The 26,793-nt window shown below is 38.0% G+C and overlaps 1 protein-coding gene across 3 annotated transcripts in view; it reads left to right on the forward strand.

Annotated features, from left to right (window-relative positions):
• Positions 1-26,793, forward strand: part of DLGAP1 (DLG associated protein 1) — a 399,684-nt gene that overhangs the window by 265,232 nt on the left and 107,659 nt on the right. For all 3 annotated transcript variants that reach the window (XM_053949747.1, XM_053949760.1, XM_053949753.1), the window contains one exon: positions 12,069-12,283. In XM_053949747.1, the coding sequence (XP_053805722.1) occupies positions 12,069-12,283 (215 nt within the window). The remainder of the gene's footprint in view (positions 1-12,068; positions 12,284-26,793) is intronic.

A 26,793-nucleotide genomic window follows, 5' to 3' on the forward strand; every position in this document is an offset into this window, starting at 1 on the left:
AGTAGATTTGAGGAAGCAGGTCAGGATTATTCTTCTCTCTTGGCAGCTTGAAGGGATGACAAATGCATGTAGGTATTTAAAAAGTCTGTCTATTTTGAATGCATCCTATTGCTTTTCTCTTCACTATATCTTTTTATTACACTGCAAGCCCTTTGGGTCTTGGACTTTGTTCCCTTTTGTGTTTCCACAATGTGCAGCACAATGGGACACAGAACCCAACTGAGGCCTTTTCTCTGTCCTGCAGTATAAATATATATTAACAGCAGCAGAGTTCTACTCTTGAGTTGTAGAGTTACTCTGTGCATCTGCTATTTCCCAGGTGCACTTTTCATTATTGTACCAAAAGGCTGTCCTGTGTTAATCCTGTGTCCTGTGTTAGAATAATTGGAAAGGCACAAAATGAGATGAAAGCTGCAAATTCACAACAACACTGGACAACTCTGATAATTTAATTTCATTGTTATGATGGCTTCTTTGTTGCTTTCTATAACTCACTAAATGTTAAATAGATGTTTTTATCAACTTGTTTGTTATTTAAGTTGTTGACTATGGTCCATGACATAAACTCTGATCATTCAAAGAGCAGCTACTTGTTCATGCAATCTCTTCTTGTCACAACATCTGAATTCAATGAAGGAGTGACTTTTTTCCAACTCAGGGTACTCAGGATAATTTTGTTTATCCTGATAGATCTGAGTATATCAGAGATCACAGGTGACACTGACTTCACATTTGTTTGTAAGGGCTTTTATCACAAAAGTATCCGCATGAATTCTCAGTAAAGACATAGAAATAACAAACAATTATTTCACTTGCTGTGATATTTTCAACTTAACTGTTCTGTGGAAGGTGTTGGCAGTAATTAGTATTACAGATGGGCTTATTTCTCATAATTTGGAATGTGGATCAAGTGCAGAGTCCTCTGCATTGTACTGTCTTTTTTTACCCCACCAGGCTCCACTTCCACCACTGCTGCTGAGGCACAGTGTGCATCCTTGGAGTTCTAGGGGAGGCTTGGGTCTGCGCTGTGCATCTTCAGAAACACATATTGTCCTAGAATAGTCTAAAGACTGTCAAGCAAATTTTTTCCTCTTACCCACATTTTGGGAATGGAATTGCATTTTTATCTTTTATTTCTCTTTTCAAGAATGAGCAGCTGGATAGTAGAAAGATAAGGTTCTTTTTATGAGCTGATTTTTATTTCAGGAAAGTGCTATTTGATCCAGCTTTACAGTTGGACTACAGAGAAGGATGGTGAGAAGGAATTGTTCATGTTTTATCAAAATGCTTCTTCAAGATGGTTTTCCTCCCTTGAAAGAAAAATTTTTAAAGCAGTAGACAGCCTCTACTTCTCTGCTAGCTTCTGCTCTAGAAAAAAAATAAATTAACCAAAGACAACATGTAAGCAGCAGTCCTTTGCTGCAAAAAATAGGGTCTAAATACACGGGGAGATATTTTTGACACACTTGTTTTCTATGAATTCATTATCTTTTGGAGCTAATAGTGTATCAAATACACTGAATAGTTTGTCTCTGATTATAGTTTTGCCATTTAATGTTCCCTGTAATTACCATTCCTGTTGTCCTTGGTCCATTTGTTAAGAGACTGAGAAAATTACAAAGAATGATGCTTTTCAGATTAATTTTCTTTTCTTACATGGGTCAGTCATAAGTTTTCTTTTCATTGCAACTGATGAGACTCATATTAGTTGTGTCAGACACTTGAGGCTAAGGATGGAAATTTCAGTTCTGGAAACTAAAGCACAGAAGGCAGGGGCAACAGTGCATTCAAGCTCCATATTTGCTTTGCTTGTCCTTTGGTGGGATACTGTAAGAAATACTATTAAAAATATAAACCAAGTTTCTGGGTGTAATAAGAATTCTCCGGTGACAAAGGGTTCTGGTTAGAGCTGCACTCAGTTTCCTCTGTGAAGGTTACCTGTAATGTGCATTGATATACAATGTGTAGTGCTGAGAAACTCATTATCCAAATGACTTGTTTTCCAGTCTCAGGACAAGGCACAGTTTCTTAGGAAAGACAGCTGAATTCCAGTCCCAGCCAGCCTCTTTTTGTTGCCTGTGTCTATGGATGACCAAACAGACCTAAGGGTCAGGGTGCTAATAAAGACCAATAAGTGTAATGTGATTTGTTAACATGGTACCTTACATTTCAAAGAGTTTATCTTTATGACACAGCAATTTATGTTAGATCTGTTATACTAAGTTTATCTATGCAAGTTTTTCTGCATTTTCAGTTTGTGTTTTCCTCATATATGGTGTTTGCATTTCAGATGCAGCTACCATATTCAAATTAATCTTCCAGAATATCCTTACATATATATATATGTATATGTATATGAAAGTTGTATTAACATCCATTAATATAGATCTTCTATTTTTCATGTATCTGATGACTTTTTTTGCTCATATTCCATTATAAATTGAAAATTAATGAAGCACATGTTATTTCTCTTTCAATTTTCCAGTCAGAACTACAAAGGATATGAGGTATAAATTTCAAGGTTTTTTTTATGAGCTTATGAGCTAATTCTTAGTAAAGCTAGTGAAAAAATTTAGACAAATGTGTAATAAAGTGTCAAATGTTTTAATGTATTCTAAGTCAACTTCCAGGTAACGCAATAATCATGAAAACATTTGGAAATGCTTAAATGCTCTTGAATTTTAAAATGAGCTAGTATGTAAGCATAATAACACTGAAAAACATACTTTCAGAAAGCTAATTTATTTTGGTTTTAAAATTGTGAGGTGGGTAATATGAATAATGGCTATAGCTAGGGAATTTGTGGAAAATATAGATTAGGCACGAAACAGCTTATTTACAAAATATATATTACTAAGAGATAATTCCATTAAACTGGCATCTTGGTTATTTAGCCTATCTTCAAAGCCACCCAAGATGTGGTTGCTATACTGAGAGAAATATGTTGGAGAGTGCTTCAATCTACTCATTCCTCATCTTTGCAGTCCTTTAATTTAGATAAAAAACAAAACAAACAAAAAACCGCCAAAATTGTCAGCTGTGTTGGTGATCATGATCTTACCACTCATTTCACCTTAACAACTGCTGTGTTCTTATTTGCTTAACTGAATGCTGTGCTGACCTTTGGTGTCTTGAGTAATGGGGGCCTCCTAAGTACAAAGAGAGCACTTCAACAGCAGTTTCAGCTGCAACTTTATCTGCCAATGTTCTGTAATTTTATGTCCTTTAGTTTTATTGCCATCCTGTAACTTCCAAGTATTGAATACACTGGCACTGACCTTATTTTTTCCAGATTAACTTGAATTACTGTCAGTTCATTCTGTTAGCATCCTTACTTTCTTATAGTGCACCCATTAATGAACACAATTCTGGCAACTGGAACCTGTTGCTGGCATACCTTTTATAGGATTTAGCAACCTACTTGGGTGACTCTACATAACATATACTGTTAGGTCAGAAATGTTTACTAAAATTATGGCTGCACATAGCAGCTGGCATTTGGTATCTATTTCAGTTCCTTCATGGATAAGGTTTGTTTCAGTCATGAATCTGATTCATTTTTGTAGCCTTAAATATTTGGAGTATTCCAATCTTATTCTTTTCAGTAATGTCACTGGAAAAAAAAAAAAAACAAGAGTAAAATAAAAAATCTTCAAGACAAGTCAAGTCCAGCAAAGAGGATCATTTTAATCTGCCTCTGAGCTGGAAACCTTAACTTTTATTGTGGAAAACCATGATGGGTGGGGAAGAAAACACTGGGCAATGATACATTTTCCTCGGTCAGTGTAAAGTAATAAGGAGTATTTCCCTTCATCCCATTATTGGGTTGGGGTTTTGTGCTTGTTTCAGTAATGGAATTCACAGTACAGGTTTTGAGTGAGGAAATAGTACAGTGCCAGAAGAGTGGTTTGAGTTGGGTTATCTGGCCACTGGTTTGTTCTGCTTTACAAATGCTCTTGTGCTGTTCTTGCACAGGTGAACTTCTGTCACTAGTGAATTAAGCAATAAGAACATCAATCTGTTGTATATTGTTTGTCCTTTCATCCTCTTACCCTGAAATTGTGCAATGAACTGTCTTCTTTGGGCTTCTGATAGATATGTATTTCTCTCACCAAAAACTAAGCAATGTGTAGTCGCTTAGTTGGATAAGGCATTGTGACAGTTCTGAAGGGCCAGGGCTCCCAAATACAGTCTCTGAATTGTGTCCAGGAGTCTTTTATGCAAATAAGTTTTTGTCTAATTTTGCTTTGCTGACATAACCCCAGCCTGCTAACCAGTTTGTTAGGAAATCTTTGAGGTTTTCTGGTCTGTAGCAATTCAGTTTCCAGCAGATGAGAGTCAGGACTATGACCTTGATTTCATATCCTATGGGACTCTACTGTAGAACACAGGTGACCATTTGGTAACCATTTGGAGTTGCTGAGAAGACACACCACGATGTTCTGAAACTAGGACAGTTTCCTTACAGCCAAATGAAAGCTTATTTCACAGGTGTATAGCTTTGCTGTAATCTAAAAGAAATCATTGTAAAAGTGTCAGTGAAGTCTGTCCCCTGGCCACTAAAATGTGACAGAAGCCAAGAGCCAGCAGGAGATGGCAGTTTAAGGGCATCACTTAGAGCTGCTGCCTGTGAGAGCACATTAGCAAAGCACCAGAGATTACTGAGTTACAGTCAGCCAAAAGAAACAGCATAAGGGCTGCTTCTCAAAATGCTCTCCCCACCACATCTGTTTTCTTCCAAGGATACAGATTCAGCTACATGTTCTCCACCCACTAGCCAGTTTCCTGCTGTCTGCTTGATAGCAGACTTGTGCCTGTGTGCAGAGAAAGAAAGGTAAAATGGCATCTCATCTAACAGTATTGCTTTGGATGCCAACCAGTCACTGTATGCTGTTGCTGTTGAAGTGACTCACCACAAAAGAAGATATATAGAAGAAATGAGAAAGAAGAAATTTCTCTACTGCTGGTCATTGAAAGTGTCCTTTCAAGGATTGGTATTTGTGTTAGCAGTCATCCTGTCATCCTTAATTGGCCAAGAAACCATGTCATTATAACCAATGGCACTGAATGCTTCAAGGATACTGCGAAAGATGAGAACGAATGTCTGCCCTCTGCCACTGGAGAATATCATCCATGAGTATCACTGAAGCAGTTCTAGTTTGAGGTCCTGGCCAAGAGCCCTGCTCTGTGACCTTCAGTCATGTTCACCTCAGCTAATGGATGTGGTAGTTGCTGTTTGGCTTCCTTTCTGCAGAAGGTGTTTATGGGTGGCAAACTTGCCAGGCAGTGGATGGAATCATTGTATCAGTGTGCCCCTTTTCGTGGTTGGTTGGACTTTTACACATAAAGCAGAAGGAGAAAAATTTATCTGGAACCAAGACGTGGTCGTTTCATTTAGAAGACACACATTCCTCTTCATAAAATAGGATGTGAATCAGATTGACGAGCCCATGGTCAAGATACCTTTTGGTGAATGAACTTCGTAAACTGGAGTGGTGCTTGAAGAATGTTGTCTATTGACTGGCTCTCTCAGGATTCATACTGGTTTAGAAGACTTTCCAAATTACTGTTATGTGAATGAAGATTTCAGTTCTTCACCTTGTTTGTTCAGGTTTGATGCAAGGGGTGGGCACAGGATAGAGGAAGTAATGCTCTATCTTGGACAGGTCTTTGTTCTGGTGTTAATTCCTCTCTTGTAAAAAAATATGGAGATGTCAGCTAAATTAAATTAATTTATAATAGAACATGATTGCTCAAATAGTATAAGCTAAAGTAAACGTTGCTGCAGATACTGAGCATATTAAATTTATCCTAAATAAAGGCAACCCTCCTAACTGCCTTTTTGAAAACACTTAAGGCTTATTAAACATATATTTTTCTTTCTGCTTTCTAAGGCTTCCTTTTTTTTGTATACTTCAATGATTCTTAACATATGCACACTGATAGAAAGAAATGCTACTCATCCTTATTGGTCTGATTAATTCAATATTCATGACTGCTGGGAATAGCCTCAGTAAGTGGAAGATGGCAATTGAAACTTCCTTTACAGCATGCAGAAGAGGCATAATAATGGCTAAGAAGACCAAATTGTATGGGTTTGAAAAATCTGCAGTGAGCAGTCATTAGGCATTGTTCTTCAGTTGTGTGATTTCATTTCATTAAGTATTTGCATACTAATAGAAAGCTAAAGTTACAAGTCTACTGCTGTGAGTGATAGTTAGCCACTCCTTCCAGTCCTTTTGTTTACTTCTATAGTCATCCACATTGCTTTGGCAAAGCACAGGGAGAAGCTTTAATGATTTTAGCTGCAATAAACCAAAGCAAACTAGAGATCAATAATGAACTTAATTTGCTATAGAGACAGTCTGTTTGCTATTTCATCCAGCAAGGTAAGTTAATAACTATTTGGGGGGGAACATTTTTTTTTAAATTTAAAAAATAAAGGAAATTAGATATTCTAATTTAATTGTTTAGAAATTGAATTTTAAAAAAATGTTTTCTTTACCCTTGTCATTACAATCTGGGCTTATTTCACATACTACTACATGTGAGCTTATGAAGGCAATGTTTGAAAACTGTGGGGTCAGTATACCTGTTTGCTTTCTTTCTTTATTAGGGGTCCTAGGCTATCTATTAAAAAATCCAGTTCCTTTATATCAAAAAATGCATTAAAGGAGGTGACAAGTCAGTACAACCTGGCTAATGACAAAGTGGGAACACTTGCACAGCAGCATAAATTTAGTTAAAGACTGGGACAGGTAATCTATACACTAAATTATGCTAAATCCAGGTAAGATGTTGGCTAGTAGCAGTACTTCATCTTTGTAGTTTGCTCTGTTTACAAAAGAATGTTATATCAGCCATTTAATCAAAAGAATGAAATTGTTGTCAGGCTTAGTGTTCATACATGTAGCAATTTATTGCCAGGGGTTTGCCAAAGTTTTAAGTTTCAGTAAGCTGGATGGCTCAGAGGCCTTTGCTGAATATTTTCTATCTCTATTCAAGTAGTAATGTTGTTCTTTTTCACTATGCCTTTTGTATAAGTGAACTACACTCTTGATTTCTAGGCTTGTAAAGATTTGTACGTGAGCTTAAAGATAATTTAGAGAATTAAGTGTTTCCAGGATCATTATTACTTTGATAGTGTGAATAATAATCATTCTATTTTAATAAAAACAATGTTCATTGTTAGATCTGAATTTAGCTCTTCCCCCTTTTTCATGAGAGTTAAAACAATCAAGCAAGTTATGTTATCTCTTGATATTCTGATACTGGAAAAATGGTATTGCCAAGGTAATTGGATAATATGATTTTCTTAAAAGCATGAAACATCTTTATCTCAAATATGTCAATCTTAATCCCATTAATCCTTGAAGGCAGAAGATACAGTGCATTTGCACTTGTGTGACCTTGCAAGGCATAATATTGGCCATTCAAATAAAGTAAGAGCCTGTGGGAACATTTGTGCAGACCCCTTGACTTGAAAAAAAATAAGAGAGCTGGAGGTTCACAGAGACATTTCTCTCAGCATTTTTTTCCAGACCAACAAAAGAAATCAAACTACAGGATGTGTAGTACCATATGTGTAGAAACAGAATGTATGAAATAATCTGATTGATTTTATTTTTGCAGTTTGCGTTTTGGAGAGGGCTTTATGTTTTACTTTTTTCTCATAATATGCAACACTTTGTTGCGACAGTGAACTGCACTGTCTGCATGAGCTGTTAACAGCCACGTCTGTTGCAGCCAATACTTTTTAGGGACCAAAAAAGCACTCTGAAAATCAGGTCACTTTTAGTAGGTATTGCTTGAGGTCTTTGACTATAGGCGCAGCAGTATTAAAATGTTGACATTATTTTATCTGCCTGAAATGAAAGGAAATGCTGAGCTTTAAGGGTTGTTTGTCCTACTCAAGAAAGACACAGACAGACAGTCTTTCATTAAAAGTATTACAATTGTTAATAACCGAGAAAAAACTTCTAAAATGTTTCTCTACCCTGCAAATGCTCTTTATCAGTTATATGATGCCTACACTAAATTCCAAAATCAGGGTTTCTTGCTCTTATGAATGTGATATAAAAAGTAAGAAAAAATAAGATAAAGGGGAGCAGAACCCAAATTTTCATCTACAAAATCAATTATATACTGAAATTTTACTGTAACCAACCAAAAATTAAAGAGTAAAACAATATTTAGAAAAAAAAAACAGACTTAAATACCTGCCAAAAAAAAAAAAAAAAAAAAAAAAAAAAAAAAGGTCAAACTTTAAGTAAAATAGCTTTTTAATCAAATTTCCATTACATTCTTGTATTGCAGCTTTGTCTAGGCAGGCAAGATAGTTTGTAGAAACACTCTGGATTCCTCAGTGAATTCTGTGAAATTAGAAGCATATCTAGATAGGTATTTAATCTGTTCTCTGAATCTGGATGTCTTTTTAACCACAGCCATCCTTTTCTCTTTGGCACATACAGGGTTTACCCTTAAACCCATAATACAGAAATGGAAATTGGTGTTATTTCCTTTGGTTTTGCACATGCAGGTGACTTCCAATACCCAAACCAGCCAGTGGGTTTGTGTCACTCACTGAGGCTGCTTTGTCCTGTTCCCTGTGTGAACAGCTTAGCTTTCTTTCTCTGCAGCTAGTTTTTTAAAAAGTGGAAAAGCTACTAAAAACATAGCTGTTGTTTTTCAGTGATTGCTCCCCTCACTGATAGGAGCAGAGCTCAAACTGGGAACTTCCAATCACGTCATATAAATTGAGGGACTAGAGTAATCCACACAAACCTCATCATGGTACACAGTTTTTGCATGTGTAAATAGAAGGTTTTGGGGTAAATCCATTGCAACCACCATTCAAAACCTGGCCTATTGCATCTAAATAATTTTGAGAAGCTTTAGGATAAAAGTATTGTACTTATATGAGCCATTATTGATAACAGAACTCAATAATTCCAAAGTAAGGGTTTCCACAGTAACTATATCTCCTCACTTGTATTGCACCTATAAACTATGGCATTAAATTGAACAGTGTATCTACCAATTAATAAAACGACAAGTGTTCAGCTTGCCTGAATTATGGGTGCTGTATGAACATTGTAACTTTATCTTCTCTTTTTCTCCATTAAAGGCACCAACATTAACAATATACTAACATAGTTTATTTAGTGCATTAAAGAATAATTCACAGATTTATCTTAATGAGGAACAGCAAAGATCTTCAATTAAAGCATAATGAATAAAATATTAAACAGATCAAAGTGCATATCCTCTGAGAATTCACAGATTCTCTACATACTCTGACTTTGATATCTAGTAGCTGCCTAAAAACTGGAAATACACCATTACAGGTTTTAAACTGCTGACTGAAGTCTGAGCATGGCATCAAAATGTCAGCAGAGCTTGATTTTAGTAAACCAGTCTTAAATTCTTTTTTGTATGAGTGATTTGAAAAGTCAAGGTTTTACACCAATAAGCAGAAGCTGTAGGTTCCAAATGTGTGGGAGAGGTGGTATGTATGCTCACTATTTGATGATGTTCTAGGTCTAGAACTAATGCAAGAATAAGACCTGAAAAAAATGTTATACTCTGTCATAAGTGGCTAAGGGACGAATGTAAATACTCTATCAAAAATCAAAACTGCTACTGAGTGTTACCTTCATTTTGAAAGCATCAGCTTTCCAGATCTGGTGTCTAGGCATAAACTTAGAAGCCACAGAATGGAAATACTGTTTCTTCTTCCTTTTTTTTTTTTTTTTTTTTTAATGTGGGAAAATACTAGAGCTGTTCATTCAATACTGTTCTTCCAGTAGATTCCATTAGTACTTGGTACTCTTAGTTAAAGCTTTACCTTTTCCTAGGAGAATATTTCAAGTGTTGTTATGAGTATTTATTCAGTAATATCCTATCAATGTACGATTCTGCATGTCATCATGCAGTAAGAAAACTGGACTTAGAACTATATTCCTGCCTAAAGGAACTTAGATTCTTGTAGCCCAGGCAAATAAATTTTAAAATAAACAAATCAAAAAACCACACACACAGAGCAAAAAAATCCCAAACCCACAACAGCAAACTTTGCATGCTATGGAAGATAAGAATTGTAGAGCCATTAACTGAAGGATATTTGAAGACAACATGGAAATTTACTTTTAAAAGGCACAAGGAAAGAATTAGTTAAATAAAACATGGAGGATTTAAGAATGACTAAGTCCTGAGAAGGAAGACTGGGTCTTAAGAAAAAATATTGGTAATGCTGCAATCTAGACTAGATCTCCAGGATTAAATCTTCAGTCCTTTGAGGAAAATACTGAAGGTCCAAGTGAGCTTTGAGGCTGGATTTGACCAAGGGACAATGGGGAGAGCAGAACACCAGAGGAAAGGACTATTTGAGCCTGGCAGCTTAAGGAAGGCCCTAAATCATTATGTCAGAAGCAGGAAAAGAAAAATCAATGGAGGAAGAAGTTTGGCAAGGTCTTGGGTTTTGAAATCATCAGGAAACAAAGCAAAGACATAGGCTGTGAATAGTTTAATTAATAAAATAATTAATTAATTATAACTAGTAATAAGCTTGTATGGGCTTAGGATCATTAAATATCTTTGTTCCTATGTATAGCACAGTGGATTTAGGGTTGCAGTTTATAGCATTATAGATTGATAGAAGTCCATAAAAAGGCCATAAAAATATATTTGCATTAACAGTAACATCTGAAAGGCCTTACAGCCTCTGGACATAGACTTATGTTTGTAGTGGGAATCAACAGCTAAGCCGTTAGCAAGCATTCTGATGTTTTAGTTTTGGTTGTCTAAACAAATTGGCATGTACATGTTTTAGCTGAAATCTGCAATGGGATTCACAAGATCCTCAGGTGAAGGTAAATGTTGATGAAAAACAAACTTCTCATAGAAAAGATTATTTGGTAGGTGAGAGTATTTATAAGATGCAAGACAAATTTAGTAATCTAGATTCATGCCTCCATATTTAATGTGGCTTGTAAGGTTTTCTGAGCATTATAGCTATGGCTGTTTTATACAGCTGATTAACTGAGAAGAATCAGAGAAGTGGCAAACTAAAAATTCACAACTGCTTGTATTTAAGTCTAACACAATATTTATTCAACTATAAAACCCTTTTGCAGATTCACCTTTAGATAAAAATGGTGTTTCTGCAAAATAGCTTCAAAGACCCTGCTCCACTGCATGTTGTTGCTGCATTTACAGGACAGAGGAGGACGCTGGTTTATGTGGTCAGAAGCTCCAGGAGCAGAGGAAGGGAGACAATGGCTGGGCAAGAGCACTCTGCTCTTGGACTGTCCTTTGTTATGTCTCAAAAATCTCATGAATGCACATTCCCACTGTTCCAGACTTCCAATACAAAGAAAGGACAGCACTGACTTCAGATCAAGAGAAATAATGCACATCATTAAGAAGAAAAAGAAGGGAATAAAGGGCCGTAGGACTCAGACTAACAGAATTCAACAGGAGGCTCATTGCAAGCTATGAGTTTGCAGTTGCACCAATTAAGCTATAGAAGCAATAGTAGTAAAATTTCACACTTGCAAACCTATTTTTGTGATAATTAGTGCATAGCTCCACTAATTTGAAATGTATCTTGAGCCAAAATCATCCTGATGAGTATTCCTGTGTACACTCTGTCAGAAAAGATTGTCATATAGGGATTTGTATTTCAGCTTTTGTGCCTCCCCAGAGATGTTCAATATGTTGAGCTGAACAAAAAATACTCTGATCTGGTTTATAAAGGCTTTGAATGAAAATTGCTGAAAACACCCAAGATTTTTCCAGTCCGGTATTAAGCCTAACCAAGCCTTCTATGTCAGCATGTTTGCTTCCTAGATAAGGAATAGAAAATAGCAAATAATTCCACAGGTGCTGGAGTTCTCCCCATGCCTATGCAAGGTGAGAAGTGGGCCTCCATTGCAACAGCAACCCATGGTCAAATAAGATTAAGAAAAGGCCTTTGGCCATCAGAGTTTTTGTTATGGCTCTATTGTGGCTTACCAATAACACCAGGGAGGAGTGTGCTAACAAGAGAATTGTGTTCATCATTTCAGGTTCCTCAAGATGAATGGACTGGCTACACTCCACGAGGAAAAGATGATGAGATTCCCTGTCGCCGGATGCGTAGCGGCAGTTACATCAAAGCCATGGGGGACGATGACAGTGGAGACTCAGACACAAGTCCGAAGCCATCTCCAAAGATTGCTGCACGAAGAGAGAGTTATCTCAAGGCCACCCAGCCATCCCTTACCGAGCTCACCACCCTCAAGTAAGTCCAGGTTCTGCTGTATCACCTACAGCTCTCCATTAAGACATACATTTTCTATGTTTGCTTCTTCTCTTTACATTTTCTATGTCTCCTATGTTTGTTACTTCTCTTACTTCTAGCTGCCAGTTCAGGATCGTATTTGAACGTGTTCCATCATGCTTATTTTTGCATGTTTTTTTTCCTTAACAAGAGAAAATCTGGGAGTGTATTTCAATGTTATTCTGAAAAAGAACCTGCACTATGAATTTGCGAATTATTTTAACCTGTTAGTGTTGAATGAGCATCCAGGTATGTACAGTAGGTGTGCTCTTTGAATGCTTTGCTAAAATACAGCTTTGGCCTGCAAAAGCTTTGTGTAACTGTGTATTTACATATACTCAACATTTGAAATTCGCCCTAAGATAGTCTTTGCAACCCCAGAGAGAACCTGACATTTAATTAAAAAGAAGAAAGGCCATCTGAAAGTAGACAAACCCATGTTTACCACTCAGAATTGTACTGTATTTTGCGGAGAACCAAAATTGGATTTTTTTCAATTGTTTATGAAAGCTTTAGCCAAAAGGAATCATGAGTTTGTGGTTTTTTAAATGCCACTATTTGTGTTTCCTTTATTTGGGCCTTTTAAAAAAGCCACCCAAACTGTCAGGAAAAGGGCACAAATGGACAATTTTGTATTAACATTTTATTTTAATTGATTCTAAAATGGAAAGGTCCCTTAAAGCAAGAAAATAAGCTATATCCATAAAAGAAAATAGTGTGGATGTAAAATCAAAAATTGTTTCTGTCTTTTTTAAAATTCTTAGCTATAATAGTGAATCATAGTTCACTGGGCCAAAAATAACCCAATTTTAGTATAACTTGCCTAAGGCTGTAGCTTTAAAATGGGAGGAAAAAATAGAAAGGATCTCTATCTCTTCTAGTATCCATGATCAGTGACAAAAGACTCCTTCTGCATTTCCCTGATTAATTTCTTCTCCTTCCTTGTCCTCCTCTACCCCATTTTTTCCACAGACCTTATCTGAGAAACAGATTTTAGAGAAAACTGTTTGATCCTTGTTAAGAATGTCATGCTCTTGACATCAGTGATGAATAGGCCAGCAGAAAAAAGCAAGCTTACTGCAGCTCCCCATAGCAGCCGGCCTGAATTCGTCTCAAGGGAAGCCTGGGATTGCTTCTTCTCTGTCTGTCTATTAGTGACCAAAGGAGAAAGCAATCTCATTTTCTGCAGGGACTTTTATAATCTAGCTGGCTTTTGCTCAAGGGATCCAGTGATTCCTTTTATCATCCAGAAGACTTTAACATATCCTTTCCTGAGCCAAAATTCCTCCTGTGAAATCAGTTATTGCAACCTCTGCAAGGTGAACACGGATGTTATTTACCACCACAAACTCCATCCAGCCATGCTTCATGCATGGACACGCTTTCAGGCACAGAGCCTATTCTTTTTGAGATTTTAGAAGCACGCTTTCCAGAGTTCCATAGTATGTGTGAAGCACAATGCATCACAATGAGTGTATTTACTCTTGGACATTTCTGTTCTCCGTAGAGACAAGATTTGCCAAAAAAAAAAAAAATAGATTTATGAAAAATCAAAGGTCCTGCGTGTCACTGTTCACCCATGGAGGATGTCAGACTAGAGGTGCCAGGCAGCAGAAGCTTTTAGCTTTCAAGTAATTTTAATTCAGCAAAGTGTTTGTATAAATACTTAATTTCCCATGTTTTTTAATCCCTTCCTATTTGGGAAAGCTTTTAGGAATGTGCTGAATTTTAAGCTGCACTCTGTAAAATTCACATAAGTTTAGGAGCTGTGCAGAAGTAGGATGTAAATCATAGGGTAGAAGAAGGAAGAGAAAATGGTAGATGGTAGCAAAACAAAAAAGAGGAGAAAGCATGAAACAATTTTCCTTTTTCAATGGCTTTTCAGCTTTGGGATGAACTAGAATGAAATGGGATGAAACTGGGATGACTGGGATGAAATAGAATTATTTCTTTTAATCTATGCTGATATTTTAAAGAAATATATCTTCCTGAGAAACCTTTCACTTTCAGAGACAATTTGTATAATACATAATTATGCAGTGCTTTCATTACTTTCTGCTGAACATGGTAATTTCTGGGGGTTTTAAGAGAAATGGCTGAGTGCTTGCTCTGGGAATTGAAGCCTTCTGTTAAGCTAGGTCTTTGTTTGCAGACTTCTTCATACTTTCTTAGTAGTGTGACTTGACCTTCACAATGACATTAGTTTTCCATCCCATGGCTACCCTGATTACTCCAAGAGTTGTGTCAGAGTTTTGCAGGTGTGTTAGACAGAGACTAAACTAGGGCCCCTAACTCACTGAATACAGGTCATCAAGCAATTGTGTGATGTCTGATAACAACTTATTTCCTTGGCTTGCTGTTGACTTGGGTTCAATTTGCACCTGAATAAGAGCTTTGTGGAAATGAGCCAAAGCCTGCTCTAGGCAGCAGGCAGCCTTTTACTGTCACTAGTGGACCTTCTAGTTGACCTTGAAGGGTATTATTAACACCCTAAAGCTGAGTGGTATTTCACTCCTTTAATTATGGGTTTTTTCTGTCCGTGAAGAACAAAGCCTGCTGTGAAATCAGTGTTTCTACAGCAGTAATTGTCAGGGATCTTCCTGATGCATTTCTTTCTGCTACTCCCTTTCTCAGTTTGCTGTATACAGTCTCTAGTTGGCTGCACTTTCATCTCTGGCAGAGCAAACAACTTAAAAACATGTTCCCTTTTGCTTTCACTGTTTTTTTTTTAAGTGATTTTTTCATCTTTTGGGACTTTTCCTCTCTGACTCCTTTAAGTCTAATATTGGTCTCACAACCCACGCTGTTCCTCCCACCTACCTACCTACCATTGCTCATGCGCCTACTCTTCTAAGAAAGTATTTTCATTATTACCAGTGTTTCTTTTTATATAAGGAATAACCTTTGAACAGCACAACTGTGTCATGTCTCCTTTACATAATACAAATTTATTTTCCTGGTTTTGCTGAGGATTTTTCCCTGCCATACTGTACAATCTCCCTCCTACCATTTTCCTCCATTGCCATGGTTTCCATGTGCTTACAGCACATGTGTCAAATGCTGTGGTACCATTCTGGATAAAGCACAGCTTGCTGTGATTTTGAAATACACACCTCCGCTGCTGCATTCTCATTATCCTATCAGGAAGTAAGCAGATTTTTTTTTCTCTGTCTTTGCTGGCAGTATGCTCTTGGTGTTTAAGCTTTCACAGTCTAGATGAACTGATTCAGCTGGGGAAAAAAAGTGGTATTTTCTTGCCATTCCTAACAAGTGGCAAAAGTTTATCTTTCACTTGTAGGCAGATTGAAAATGGACTGGTTAGTAAACTTCCAAAGAAGGTGCAGGTGGCAGATGACTGACAATTCTGTTAGAGCTGAGTTTGATTCAGGACATAATCCCTCGCTATTTATATCTACCTTGATTATGCTTAGCATGGTTTTTATTGGGATAAAAAGTATGCAATTACATTGCTGTCCATATGCCAACCTGTCATCTCCAGCTGCCAGGATCTATTAAATCCACTGGCCAACTATAACCAAGTTTGCTAGAGAGACTGAAATCTGAATGATATGAAGTTCCAGAAAGCTTTATCAAGATCTGTATCTGGATAAGGCAAAGAAGGATCTGCAGCCATCCCTTTTGTTCATTTGAAGGACTATGGATAAAGTAGCTGGTGGGTCAGCTCAAGGAACAATATGGCAGCAGTTTCCCAGCCTAAAAAGGAATATGGAAGGGACTAGAACACTCTGTTGAGGACAAGAGGGCTGAGAGATGGATCCTGTCACCACAGGTTTTCTACTTCATTTTCTCCCTTTCCCCTTCTCCACTGCAGGTATACTCACTGCTTAAAATACAGATTTCAAATTGTGCTTCTTAACTCATTATTGCTGCTATTGTGGGGAATCCATCCATTTGAATCTTTTATTTGAGGGTTTTGTTTATTTGTTTGTTTATTTGTTTGGATGTTTTTTGGCTTTTTTTTTTTTTTGTAAAATATTACAAAACTTAACGGTAATTTATTTGTAGACGTGGATTTTGGGTTAAATACAGTTGCAAAATTTTTCTTTTGAACTCATATTTGATCACATAAAATTTATTCTGAGACAAGTTGTACTCTGTGATCACTAGTGAATTGAAAATTTTAATGATCTTGATACTTTGTAGATGCATTTGTAGAATTTACGTAAAATGGATAGAAGGAAGAACAGATATGAGGGATTTTTCTTAGCAAATCTTTATTTTCAAGGTATTTTACTAGGCCTGTGATGTTTTTCAAGTCAGCTGTGATTAGGATTATAAACACCAAAATCCCTTTTTAATGCACACCAAGTTTCACCCCTGATGATGAAGAGACTATGTGAGCATATAATCATTAGACTTTTCTCCTTTTTATCCCATAGTAAAGAATTTTTCTATATAAATTCTATCATAGTTGCATCTGTTCCTATAATTTACTGCATAGATGACTTCAAATAAACCAAACAATTCCTGTCTTTAAAGTTTATCAGAGACATTGAAAAAAATCTCAAAATAGGGGCATGTTATTTGTTTACACCCACATTTATATTTTTATGTGTTAATACAAAGAGTGTAAGTATTTTCTACTTGTATGTTTATGGGAATCTGGAGACAAAATTGTTTTGAAAACCAAATCACAATAAATTATCAAGCTTAATTAAGTGATATAATCTGTTAGCAAGTTCAGTAGCAGTGACAAGAGCAAGGAGAAAGACATACATCCTGAACTCAAACTTCCACATCACCTCCCTGAGAATTGATCAAGTCAGTTCCTGGAAGACAAACCACCAAGCTGGAGTCAGCCTGTATTATTGACCAAATCTTGACAGAGTTGCAGCACCAACTCTGCTAGGATGACTTGGAAGGAAAATCAAACCTGTTACTGTTACTTAGTATAAGACATATTTCAAGATAGGAAATCCCCTGGTCCTCCTAAAAGTGATCCTTGGGAAGTGTCTGCACTGAGGGAAATTACAATGGTTGTATGGATAATTTTAGCCTGAAACAGTGCCCAGGCTGTTCTGTCATTTGAGCTGATGTCCTTACATTACACTTCACCATACGGCACATCATAAATCCCTAGGTATGAAAACCATCCCAGTCTGGGAATGAGTGCCTATTTACTTTGAGGTGTTTCTATATTACTATAATATATGCCAAAATATCCAGAGGAAAAAAAAAAAAAAAAAAAAAAAAAAAAAAAAAAAAAAAAAAAAAAAAAAAGGTGTCATATAAACAAAAGCACTCTTCCGTATTTTTTTTTTCCTTTTTTCTTTTTTTTTTTAATGAGGTGGTGTCCTCATTCTGCTAAAGTGATCTGATCCAGATCACAGGCAGGGGGAAGGGAGAGGTGGTGCAATACCACATTGTTAATTATGGTGAATATTTTTAGACACATGCAGGGGAGCTCGTTAATTTTCTTTCTTGCTGAGTGACTTCCAATTAGGGAACAATGACTTTGCTAATTAGTACAAAAGGAATAAGTCTGATTAATCCTTTACTAGTGTTTTACAGTATGTTTTCAGTACAGTTGGTGTAATTGTTTCATGTTGCAGTCTCTTTCATTTTTATCAAACTTGTAGCTAGCAAAGGAATTGTTTCCATGTTCCTTGAGGTGTGTTTGTTTCTTTTTCTTGAACAGGGAGTTTATTTTAATTTTGCATTAAAGAGACAGGAGCATCTCCATGTGCTTTGGACATACAGCCTAAGGAACATAAGTATTCTGGAACTATTACTGGCCTAGGTAGTAACTTTCCCAGCTCACATTCACTGATGCATGATATATTAATTTTTATTCATGCTATTGCAATCCTTTCTCTCAGAAACTAGGCAGAAGGTGTTGGACATATTTCTCACTTTTCAGACTTTTGTGTCAAGTATGACTAAGTTCAGTGAATAATTTATAAGTCAGAAAAAAAATTTAAAGGAAAGACAATGAAAAATGTATTTATTTTGAGGTAGTACATGGACATATTTCAGGAGCCAATGGTTTCCTTATGGCAGCTGACATGTGTTTTGTCTATATGATACTTAAGGAAGAGAGGATATTGATTTATTGGAGGGACTTCGAGCTTGGAGCTTTTAATGAACAGTTGTTAGTGATGGATTTATAAAGCACATTCAGTCAGTTAAGGCTTAGCATCACTGATGGACATGGGAGAAATCTTGTGCCCCACAGCAGCTTCCCTTCAGGGTTTTGTGCTCCCCGTACACAGAGGTATGGATGCCTCTACAGCACAGAAGTGACATCCCTACATTTCACTGCCCAGGACATGGGTAGGATGAACACTCCTCCTCTCTACTTCTGTGATGTTCCCCACCGGTTTATCTTGCAATGAAACAGATTCCCTAGATATTACAGTCTCACTGGTAGCAGCCTTTGCTTATCACATTGTAAAACCTAACTTTCTATTAGTCCACTACTAGCTACATGTGATCTGTTAGGTCAGTATCACCATATTTGTATAAATATTATTTCTTGTTTCTCTGACATGAGAAATGAACATTTTGTTGTAATCTGTGATGTATTCTATTGTTCTTGTCCCACTTGTACTTTTACCTTTACTTGCTGAAATTTGAGGCAATCATACTGTTACAATAAACTTGAATAAGAATATCCACAGAATTATAGAATGGTTTGGGTTAGATGGGACTTTAAAGATCATCTAGTTCCAACCCCTCCACACCATGCACAGGGACACCTTTCAGTAGACCAGGCTGTTCAAAGCCCTGTTCAACCAGGCCTTAAATACTTCCAGGAATGTGGCATCCACAACCTCTTCTTATGTCTCACCACAGGCAAGGTTAAGAATTTCTTCCTAATTTCCATACTAATCTCTAAACTTGCTTTTTTTTTAGTTTGAAGCCATTCCCTATCCTTGTCCTATCACTACATGCTCTGGTAAAAATTCCCTCTCCAGCTCTCTTGTAGGTCCCCTTTAGGTACTGAAAGGTTGCAATAAGGTCACCCCAGAGTATTCTCCTCTGCAGGCAAAAAAAAGGAAAAGCCTATAATTTTCTAGCCAAAATGCCATTTTTTGGCAATATTATAAAAAAAAATTTGGAAGTCAGTAACCTGTAAAAAAAAAAAGCAGCAACCTCATTTAGATGATTGTCTTACTTGCAGACATGAAAACCCTTGTCCTGTGTCTAGTCATCTGCTTCAGTTTTACACAAGATTTAGCTTTATATGGAACATAGCTACAGATGAAAGTTAGTACTTCCAACATCCTAGCTTCTCTCAGCTAAATCCTAGAAACAGTTATGCATTTTACAGCAAATGATGTTGATGAATGCAAGGTAACACTGTTGTCTCTTAAGAACCAAAGCCTATCACTGCATTTTATGTATCAAATGGGCACTTCTAGGGCTTGTGTTAAGAAATACAATTATAATTACTGAACCAAAATGTGATTTTCAGCCATATCTTTCAGTGTATAGTGTTTACAGAGCCAACATGCATGTTTGTGTGCAAACGTGTTTGGTTTTCTTTATTTTTAGCCTTACTTCTTCCCACATACTTAAAATGCTGCCTCAGAAAGGGAGTTAATAATGTCTGGTGGAGGCAGAAAATAAAAAAAAGACTGCCAAGGCATACACAGGCTATATGTTATGAAAATGTTCCTTGCAGTAATGATAGTTAAGTGTGGGAGTTGATTGCCAAAAGAAATCACTTCACTGGACATTTTCAAGAAAAGGGTAAAAAATGTCTGTCAGAACAAATTTAGGTATTGCTGATCCTGCTTTAGGGTGGAAGGAGGGACCAAATGACCTCTTGAAGACCCCTCCAGACCTATCTTTTTTGATTCTCTGTCTTTCTCAGACTATTGAATATACACACTGTCGCTGTTCTTACTTCCTTTCCTTAACTGATTTTTTAAATGTAAAAATAAAACTCTCATCAGGACCAAATTATTCCTGAAGGCCTGCTGCTGAACAGTAAATATAGATATCCCACCCACAGCAGTGCTGTGCAACTCTTTCATGTTCTTTAAATGTTATTTCATTGCTAGCATTTTGAAATTGTGTTCCCACCGCTGCCAGCCATACCATGCTTGACCCTTGGTATGTGATCTTGTGCTATCTGCTTTAGTTTGCTGAGGGGAGCTCAGCTGATGTATTGAACCTGCCATGCAGAAAATGCACAGGCATAAAAAGAGATGTGTGTTTGCAAAAAAAATCAGTCTGGAGTCCTTAATGTTCTATGTAGGAAGACAAGCAAACAGGCAACAATAATTAAGTTAATGATTCATAATAATTTTTTTATTCTGATCAGCTAGAAGTGCAACCATTTTTCACTGTGAAATGGTGGAGCTCTTTCAGATTAAAAATGGAAAAAGTTAAAATAGTGTTGCTTTAGTTTTAGTGTGAAAGTAGAAGACAGTGTTTCTGCTGACATGCTTTGGGATCTTCTGTTAATCTGCATCATATCAGGGTGAGAGAAAGAGAGATTAAGGTGAAAACTTGTTCTGCGCTTATGAATAAAAATACCATTACTATCTAAGTCATGTTGATACCCAGTTATTTGTTTCTTCAATTTTCTTATGCTTGTATTACTATTAAGATAGAGCAATTTTCAGTTTAATTTAGTAATTCTCTGCTGGCTTGGATGCGGGGTGAAGAGTGGGAGCATGGGGCAGCAAAGAAAGTGTGTGGCTATGGCCCCTGTAATAGATGCAGTATCAAATACCACTCTTCTGCCTGTAACACATGTGAATGAAAGTTCATCTGAAGAGACCTGACTTTTTAAAATCTCCTCTCCTCCTAAAGAACGTATAAATCTTTTTCAAAGTGTGGAAATGAGGGAAAATCCTTAAAGGCTTTTTTACTTTGTGCTGGCTTTCTTACTCGTTGTACACCACAAGGGCAGAGAACCACCATACAGTCACTGTTTCATTTGCTGGTGTGGGAAAAAAAAATTGTTGAAAGCACCTTTGAAGCAGCTACTAAGTTCTTGTGAGAGATTCTGTGGTTCCACCTGCAGCTGAGCTACACAGCAATTTCCCATTCCCCTCCAGAAGGGCTGTGCTACCAACCAGCCTGCACCCCAGCTGCCCAGCAGCTTTGCCTCCAGCAAGCCCAGCTCCTGCAGAAAGCACTAACTAGTTTTGTCATCCCCAAACGCCAGCAGCCACATCCACAACACCCAAATCCTTCTCTTTCTTCAAGTAATTTTGGGCTGGCAGACATATTTGAGCTGTGTCTGTGCAGCTCTGCACTGTGACAGTGATGTATCATGCTAAAGGCAATCTCAGGAGATTTCAGGACTAGTATATAAACCTCTCTTGTTTTATATATGACAATTGCTACAGCACATCTGGGCTAAGCCTTCATTACTCCATGCTTGAAAGGAAACCTTGAGAAGCTACTTTTGGGAGGTAGTCCTCCTTAGGTTAGTCCTAAAAATGTTCACTGTTATTTATTACTTTAAAAGAAATAATTTGGTTCTGAACTTTGCACAAATCTCAAAAATAAGGATAAATACATAATGCAGAAAACTTAGAAACATTCTGGGTGAAATGCTGTCTATGTCATCAACTGAGTTGTAGCTTCATCAAATAATAGTTATGTTTGTAGAAGTCATAAATTTATATTTATAAAAGATAAAATTTTAACTTCTATTTTGAATAGATCTTTTCTTCTCTAGTCTAGTGGGGTGTAACCAACATGTCATTAAACAATCCTTATGAAGTTGAAATGAAAAAATGTGAGAAATCTCAGAAACGCTGGCAATGCCTTCTCAGTAAGGTCCATCTAAATCTCTAGCCAAGGATTCCAGCCTTGCACATGTTGGACTCATGTCAGCCATGTGGCTGCAAGAGCTGTGAGACAACAGGGCTTTGGCAGAGATGTGTTGCTCAGACTTGCTTGAAATTCTGGTGAGTCAGGCTGTTCCACTGCAGTTGTTCAGTCATTTGCTGTTGGGTAAGATGTCATTTCTGGCATAGGTAACTCTCTGTCTATTATTTCCTGTCCTCCACCACTTCCCTGCCCCTTACAAAAAGATCATTTGACTTAGGGCACAAATTAATTGTTGTTTACCTGTGATGAACAAGTTTGAATTAAGAGAGAGTGGATGATGCCTTATTCATAAATAAGATGTTAGACTAACAGTGGCTGGAATGAATATCAGCACTATGTTACTATTTCTATTGTCCCCTTTCTCTCTCTTTTTTTGATTTTTAATAAGTGATTTCTTAATATTCTTATAAACTTCTACTTAGCTAAGAGTCCTTTCTTCATTAAAAGAGACAAGATTTGCATGAAGAATAGCACAATTACAGTCACCGTCCCTTCACTCAGTGAACAAATGTCCTATCAACTATGTCTATATTTCCACCTCCTCACTGCTTATTTTATTTCCTTTTATTATGAGTTTCACACTTTGAAAATAATCAGTGCCTAGCAGTTTCTTTTGCTTTCATTTATTATAACCCTGATCCTTACACATCTTTCCACTAGAATTCCATCAATGGTCATTTAATTTTTTTTTTTCATTAGTGCAGTTACTAAAATCATTATCAGTCTTTCACAGTTTTTTCATCCCACAGTTTCTTGTCCTGTCCTTTGTAGTCCTGACTAGAGCCAGTCTGTTGTTAGCACTCCTGGATCCCTCTCTTTGCATCTTTTCTCACTGGGGAGGTGTGCAGCTCGTGTTGAAAACAGCTCTGTCTTCCTTCGGTTTTGGTGCTCGATTGCTGCCACCATACACGTGGTGGGTAGCTGCACTCAGTCACGCTTCAAGCTATCTTTGGAGTGATTTCCTCAGCAACTGGGTTTGCTCCCTGCTCCATTTCTCCAGACAGAAGTTGCTGCAGTGGCTCAGGACCACAGGCCAGTAGCTGAGGTGCCCTTGTCGCTGGCCAGCGGTCAGGTGGTCCTCACACACTGATCCCTGTGCAAACACACGTAAGCGCCAAGGAGGCTTTATCCTATCAGCTCTAATTGTTCCTTCTCCAGAGAAGCTAATCAGATTCCTTGTATCTCTGTGATGACTGTGGTATCCATCCGAGTGCTTTGCCTCTGGCAGAATATGGAAAAGCCCACATTTTCTACTGAAATTGCTTGTTATGACTATATTTCTTCCCCTGTTCTCGGAATCAGTATGTCCATATAATGGTAGTTCGTTATTTAATGTAACTAGTTTCCCTAAGGGCAACAGCCCAAAGAATAATAAAATAATCCATTTGAAGTTCATACAATGAATCACCTGAACAGCTGTCTCTTTAAAAACAGGGCTGTAGTTTGATGCTGATGTTGTAGAGATTCTTCTTCTTCTGAATATGTTCCCAGATTATGTATTTTATTTTATGTAAGTCCTTTAAACCAGGTACAAAATAGAGAATAGTAAATAATACATAGAGGAAGGTTCTTTATTTTCAAGGAGTATGTTTAAAAAAGAGGATGAAGTAAAACTGACATGTTAGGTAAAACTTAGAACTCTGAATTAAATTTTTTTTGAGATTTATTTGCAAGCCTCTTTTACAACATTTTCAACTATATTTTTTTAATATAAACCCTTGTCATAATATTTATATTTCTAGAGATGAAAAGTAAAATTAATCTTTTTTAGTAGCCAGACAGAGATAAAAGTTTACTTATGGGTTGAATCCTACAGTTTCTATTGTGCTATCCTGTATTTCACAGTTACTCCCTCAATGCCTCTATGATGGGCAGCACTGCAGCCAGCCAGTATGGGAAGGTTAGATATAATCCAGGTTAGATCTGAGATAAATGTAAATCTCTCATCCTTCTCCTGGGGCTACCCACTGCCCCCAGTAAAGGCCTGAGATATCCATTGGGATGGCTTCATGCTCCATGGGGAGGTATGCACCATTCATTAAATAAACACTAGTTTTTCTCCCCAAGGCATGAGACTTAATAGGAATAAGACACATAAAAGTTGTTGTTGACTGTTTCTCTGACAGCCCACGGGAATACCATGCAATTGGGTCCTCAGTGCTGGATTCTGCAGTGGGTTGTTTACAAGTCTCAAGTGTAGTATTTAAAATCTGATCTATAGAGGTTTTTTTCTCCCCGGGACAAAGTTGATAAGAGGCTTTAAATGTCTGCCTCCTACCCAACACAATGGGATGATAACTTCTGCCATGAATTAATCAAGCTGCTTGTTAAAAAAACATTATCTTGCCACTCTGCTTCCAAGTCCTTTTGAATTCAGACAAATTTAACTGCTTTCTCTTCCATAGAAATGATACACTAAGGTTAATTACAGTTCAGGAGCACTCTAAGGTATGATTTTGCTGTGTGGTGTTTCTCAGGTCGAAAAAGAGCCTGATGGGTGCACCTGGAATGAGAGCCTGGCTTGAATTGTTCCCCTAGGGAAGGGGCGGATCAGTTGAGCAATTAAAATGAAGGACTGAAATTGCAAGGCTCTCAGGTGTCGTGCCCCTTTCTCTGGCACAGGGAAGCAGAGAGGTGGGAGAGTGTCATACCACCATACCGGCGTGCTGTGCCTCCATGGCAGGAGGCTGTGCCCTCAGGAACAGGGGCCGAGGACATCCCACTGCTGCTGTTCCCTGCCTGGCTGTGTTCCAGGCATGGCTATCCGTGTGCCTCCAGCTCTGGGCAAAAAGGGGTGATTGCACTCACCTCCTGTATGTCAGGTTGTCACGAGGATTGATTCATTACAGTTAGTGCAACAAATACAGAACCTTCTAATGAGCCTGTAGAGATGGTATACAGTCAATGTTAGTCATTGTCCCCTTGCTCTTGGCTCCTGTTTTGTGCTCATGTAGAGAGGCTTGTGGCAGCGTTTCCTAGTGTTCACTGAGATGTCTGGGAAGAGCCCCACCATACTGTGTGAGCAGTGAGGCACAACATAGGGAGAAGTTAAATCATCCTCATGCTTCCTTGCCAGAGGAAGAACTGCAGAGGCTGGCAAGACCCCACCAAGAAGTAAAAAGGTCAGTTCTTGTAGTTCTTCCTCAGCTGTGCTTCCCTTCTCTCCTTCCACCTGTCGCATATCTTAAAGAATTATTCCCTTAGTTTAGCTACTGTGAGCTTGTTTTTTTAAGCTAGCATCCTCCAGCTCCCTGCCTGCTGGGTAATCCATGGTGCCTCTGTGTACACACCTGTATCTGCGTGCTGCAGTCACAGAGAAGATGTTCCCCAGCCAGCTCACTCCCCTAGACCAGTGTGCAGTCACAAGAGCATCTCCCTGCAGCAGACGGCTGTGGCTGGGGAACACAGCAGCAGCACAATACAAGAAACTGAGGCAAAGGAATAGAGAGGGGTCACTTGTCTGAGTTACAAAGAACTTTCATTCCCCAGAAGATTCAGAGACAAGTGACAATAACTGAGGGCAAAAAGCTGCTTTTAAGGAGAGGCGGGAATAAGGGGAGGACACAACCTTTTACCAATAGGAAGGCATTAGGGGAGGAGTGCAGGGTAAGGGCTATCCAATAGAAGCCACCAAGGGGAAGGAGCAAACTTTGCGCCCCAATCTTGCATTGAGGAGGGGATGAAGTATAGGGAACATTCCAGAAGGGAACAAAGGAGGTAGAAGGAGATTGGCAGGTGTATTGGCGTGCACTTGGTGGGAAAATCTTGGGGTAAACAACTCAGGACTGAGCCATTAGGGAAGCCAAATGGGGTACATGGAATGAACCATTACAAACTTATAACAAGGAATATTTAAAACCTACTACAGAAGAACAAACTGTAAAACAACAGACTACCACACACACACATTTTGCCATGTGAAAGCCCAGAGGGGAGCAAGCTACTCCCAGCAGTAACACTAAGCAATGTTGCATTTTGCTGTGTCTGTTGAAATTCATAGGTCTGATCTTCTCCTGACTTGACAGACCTCCCATCTCTTACCACCATGCAGCCCACAGCCACTGCTAACATACATCCTAGAGGTGGCTCAGATAATCTCACAGGGGGCATGCTCTCCTTCAGCTGGCTGTACATCTCCTCTTCCCTCCATGACCTGCCCACGTACGCTAACACACAGCTTCCCACTCTTCTATAAATTTTCTTTGGTTTTGTTACTCTTCACACTATAGCAGAAGGGAATCTTAAAATGCCTTTTTTCTTTTCTAATTTTTTTTTTTCATAGGGAAGGCCTTTAGAGCTAAGAAAAGATATTTTAGTACTTTTCAGAGCCTGAGCTGCCATGGTGTGTGCTGCAAGAGAAGCAAGCACACCACACACTGAAAATCACAGTCTGGTTGAGTGGAAAGGGTTCCTACTGTATGCTCTGTGTGCGACTATTCCTGGAAAACCTGTGAATTTTCTGAGGAAAAGCCATTTGGAAGGCTGTGGGAAAGATTTATCTCTGACATATTGTCTCCTTATTTCTCTTCTTTGAAGAGGGTAGACAGCAGCACCAATGGTTCTAGACTGATGACAGCCTAATTACCTAACAAGAGCCAGGCACTGTAAAACCCACAAGGGCTAGGGAAGGAGCAGTTTTCTACTTACATCCC

The sequence above is a fragment of the Vidua chalybeata genome, chromosome 1 (genome assembly GCF_026979565.1).
Source record: "Vidua chalybeata isolate OUT-0048 chromosome 1, bVidCha1 merged haplotype, whole genome shotgun sequence".
NCBI classification, from domain to species: Eukaryota; Metazoa; Chordata; class Aves; order Passeriformes; family Viduidae; genus Vidua; species Vidua chalybeata.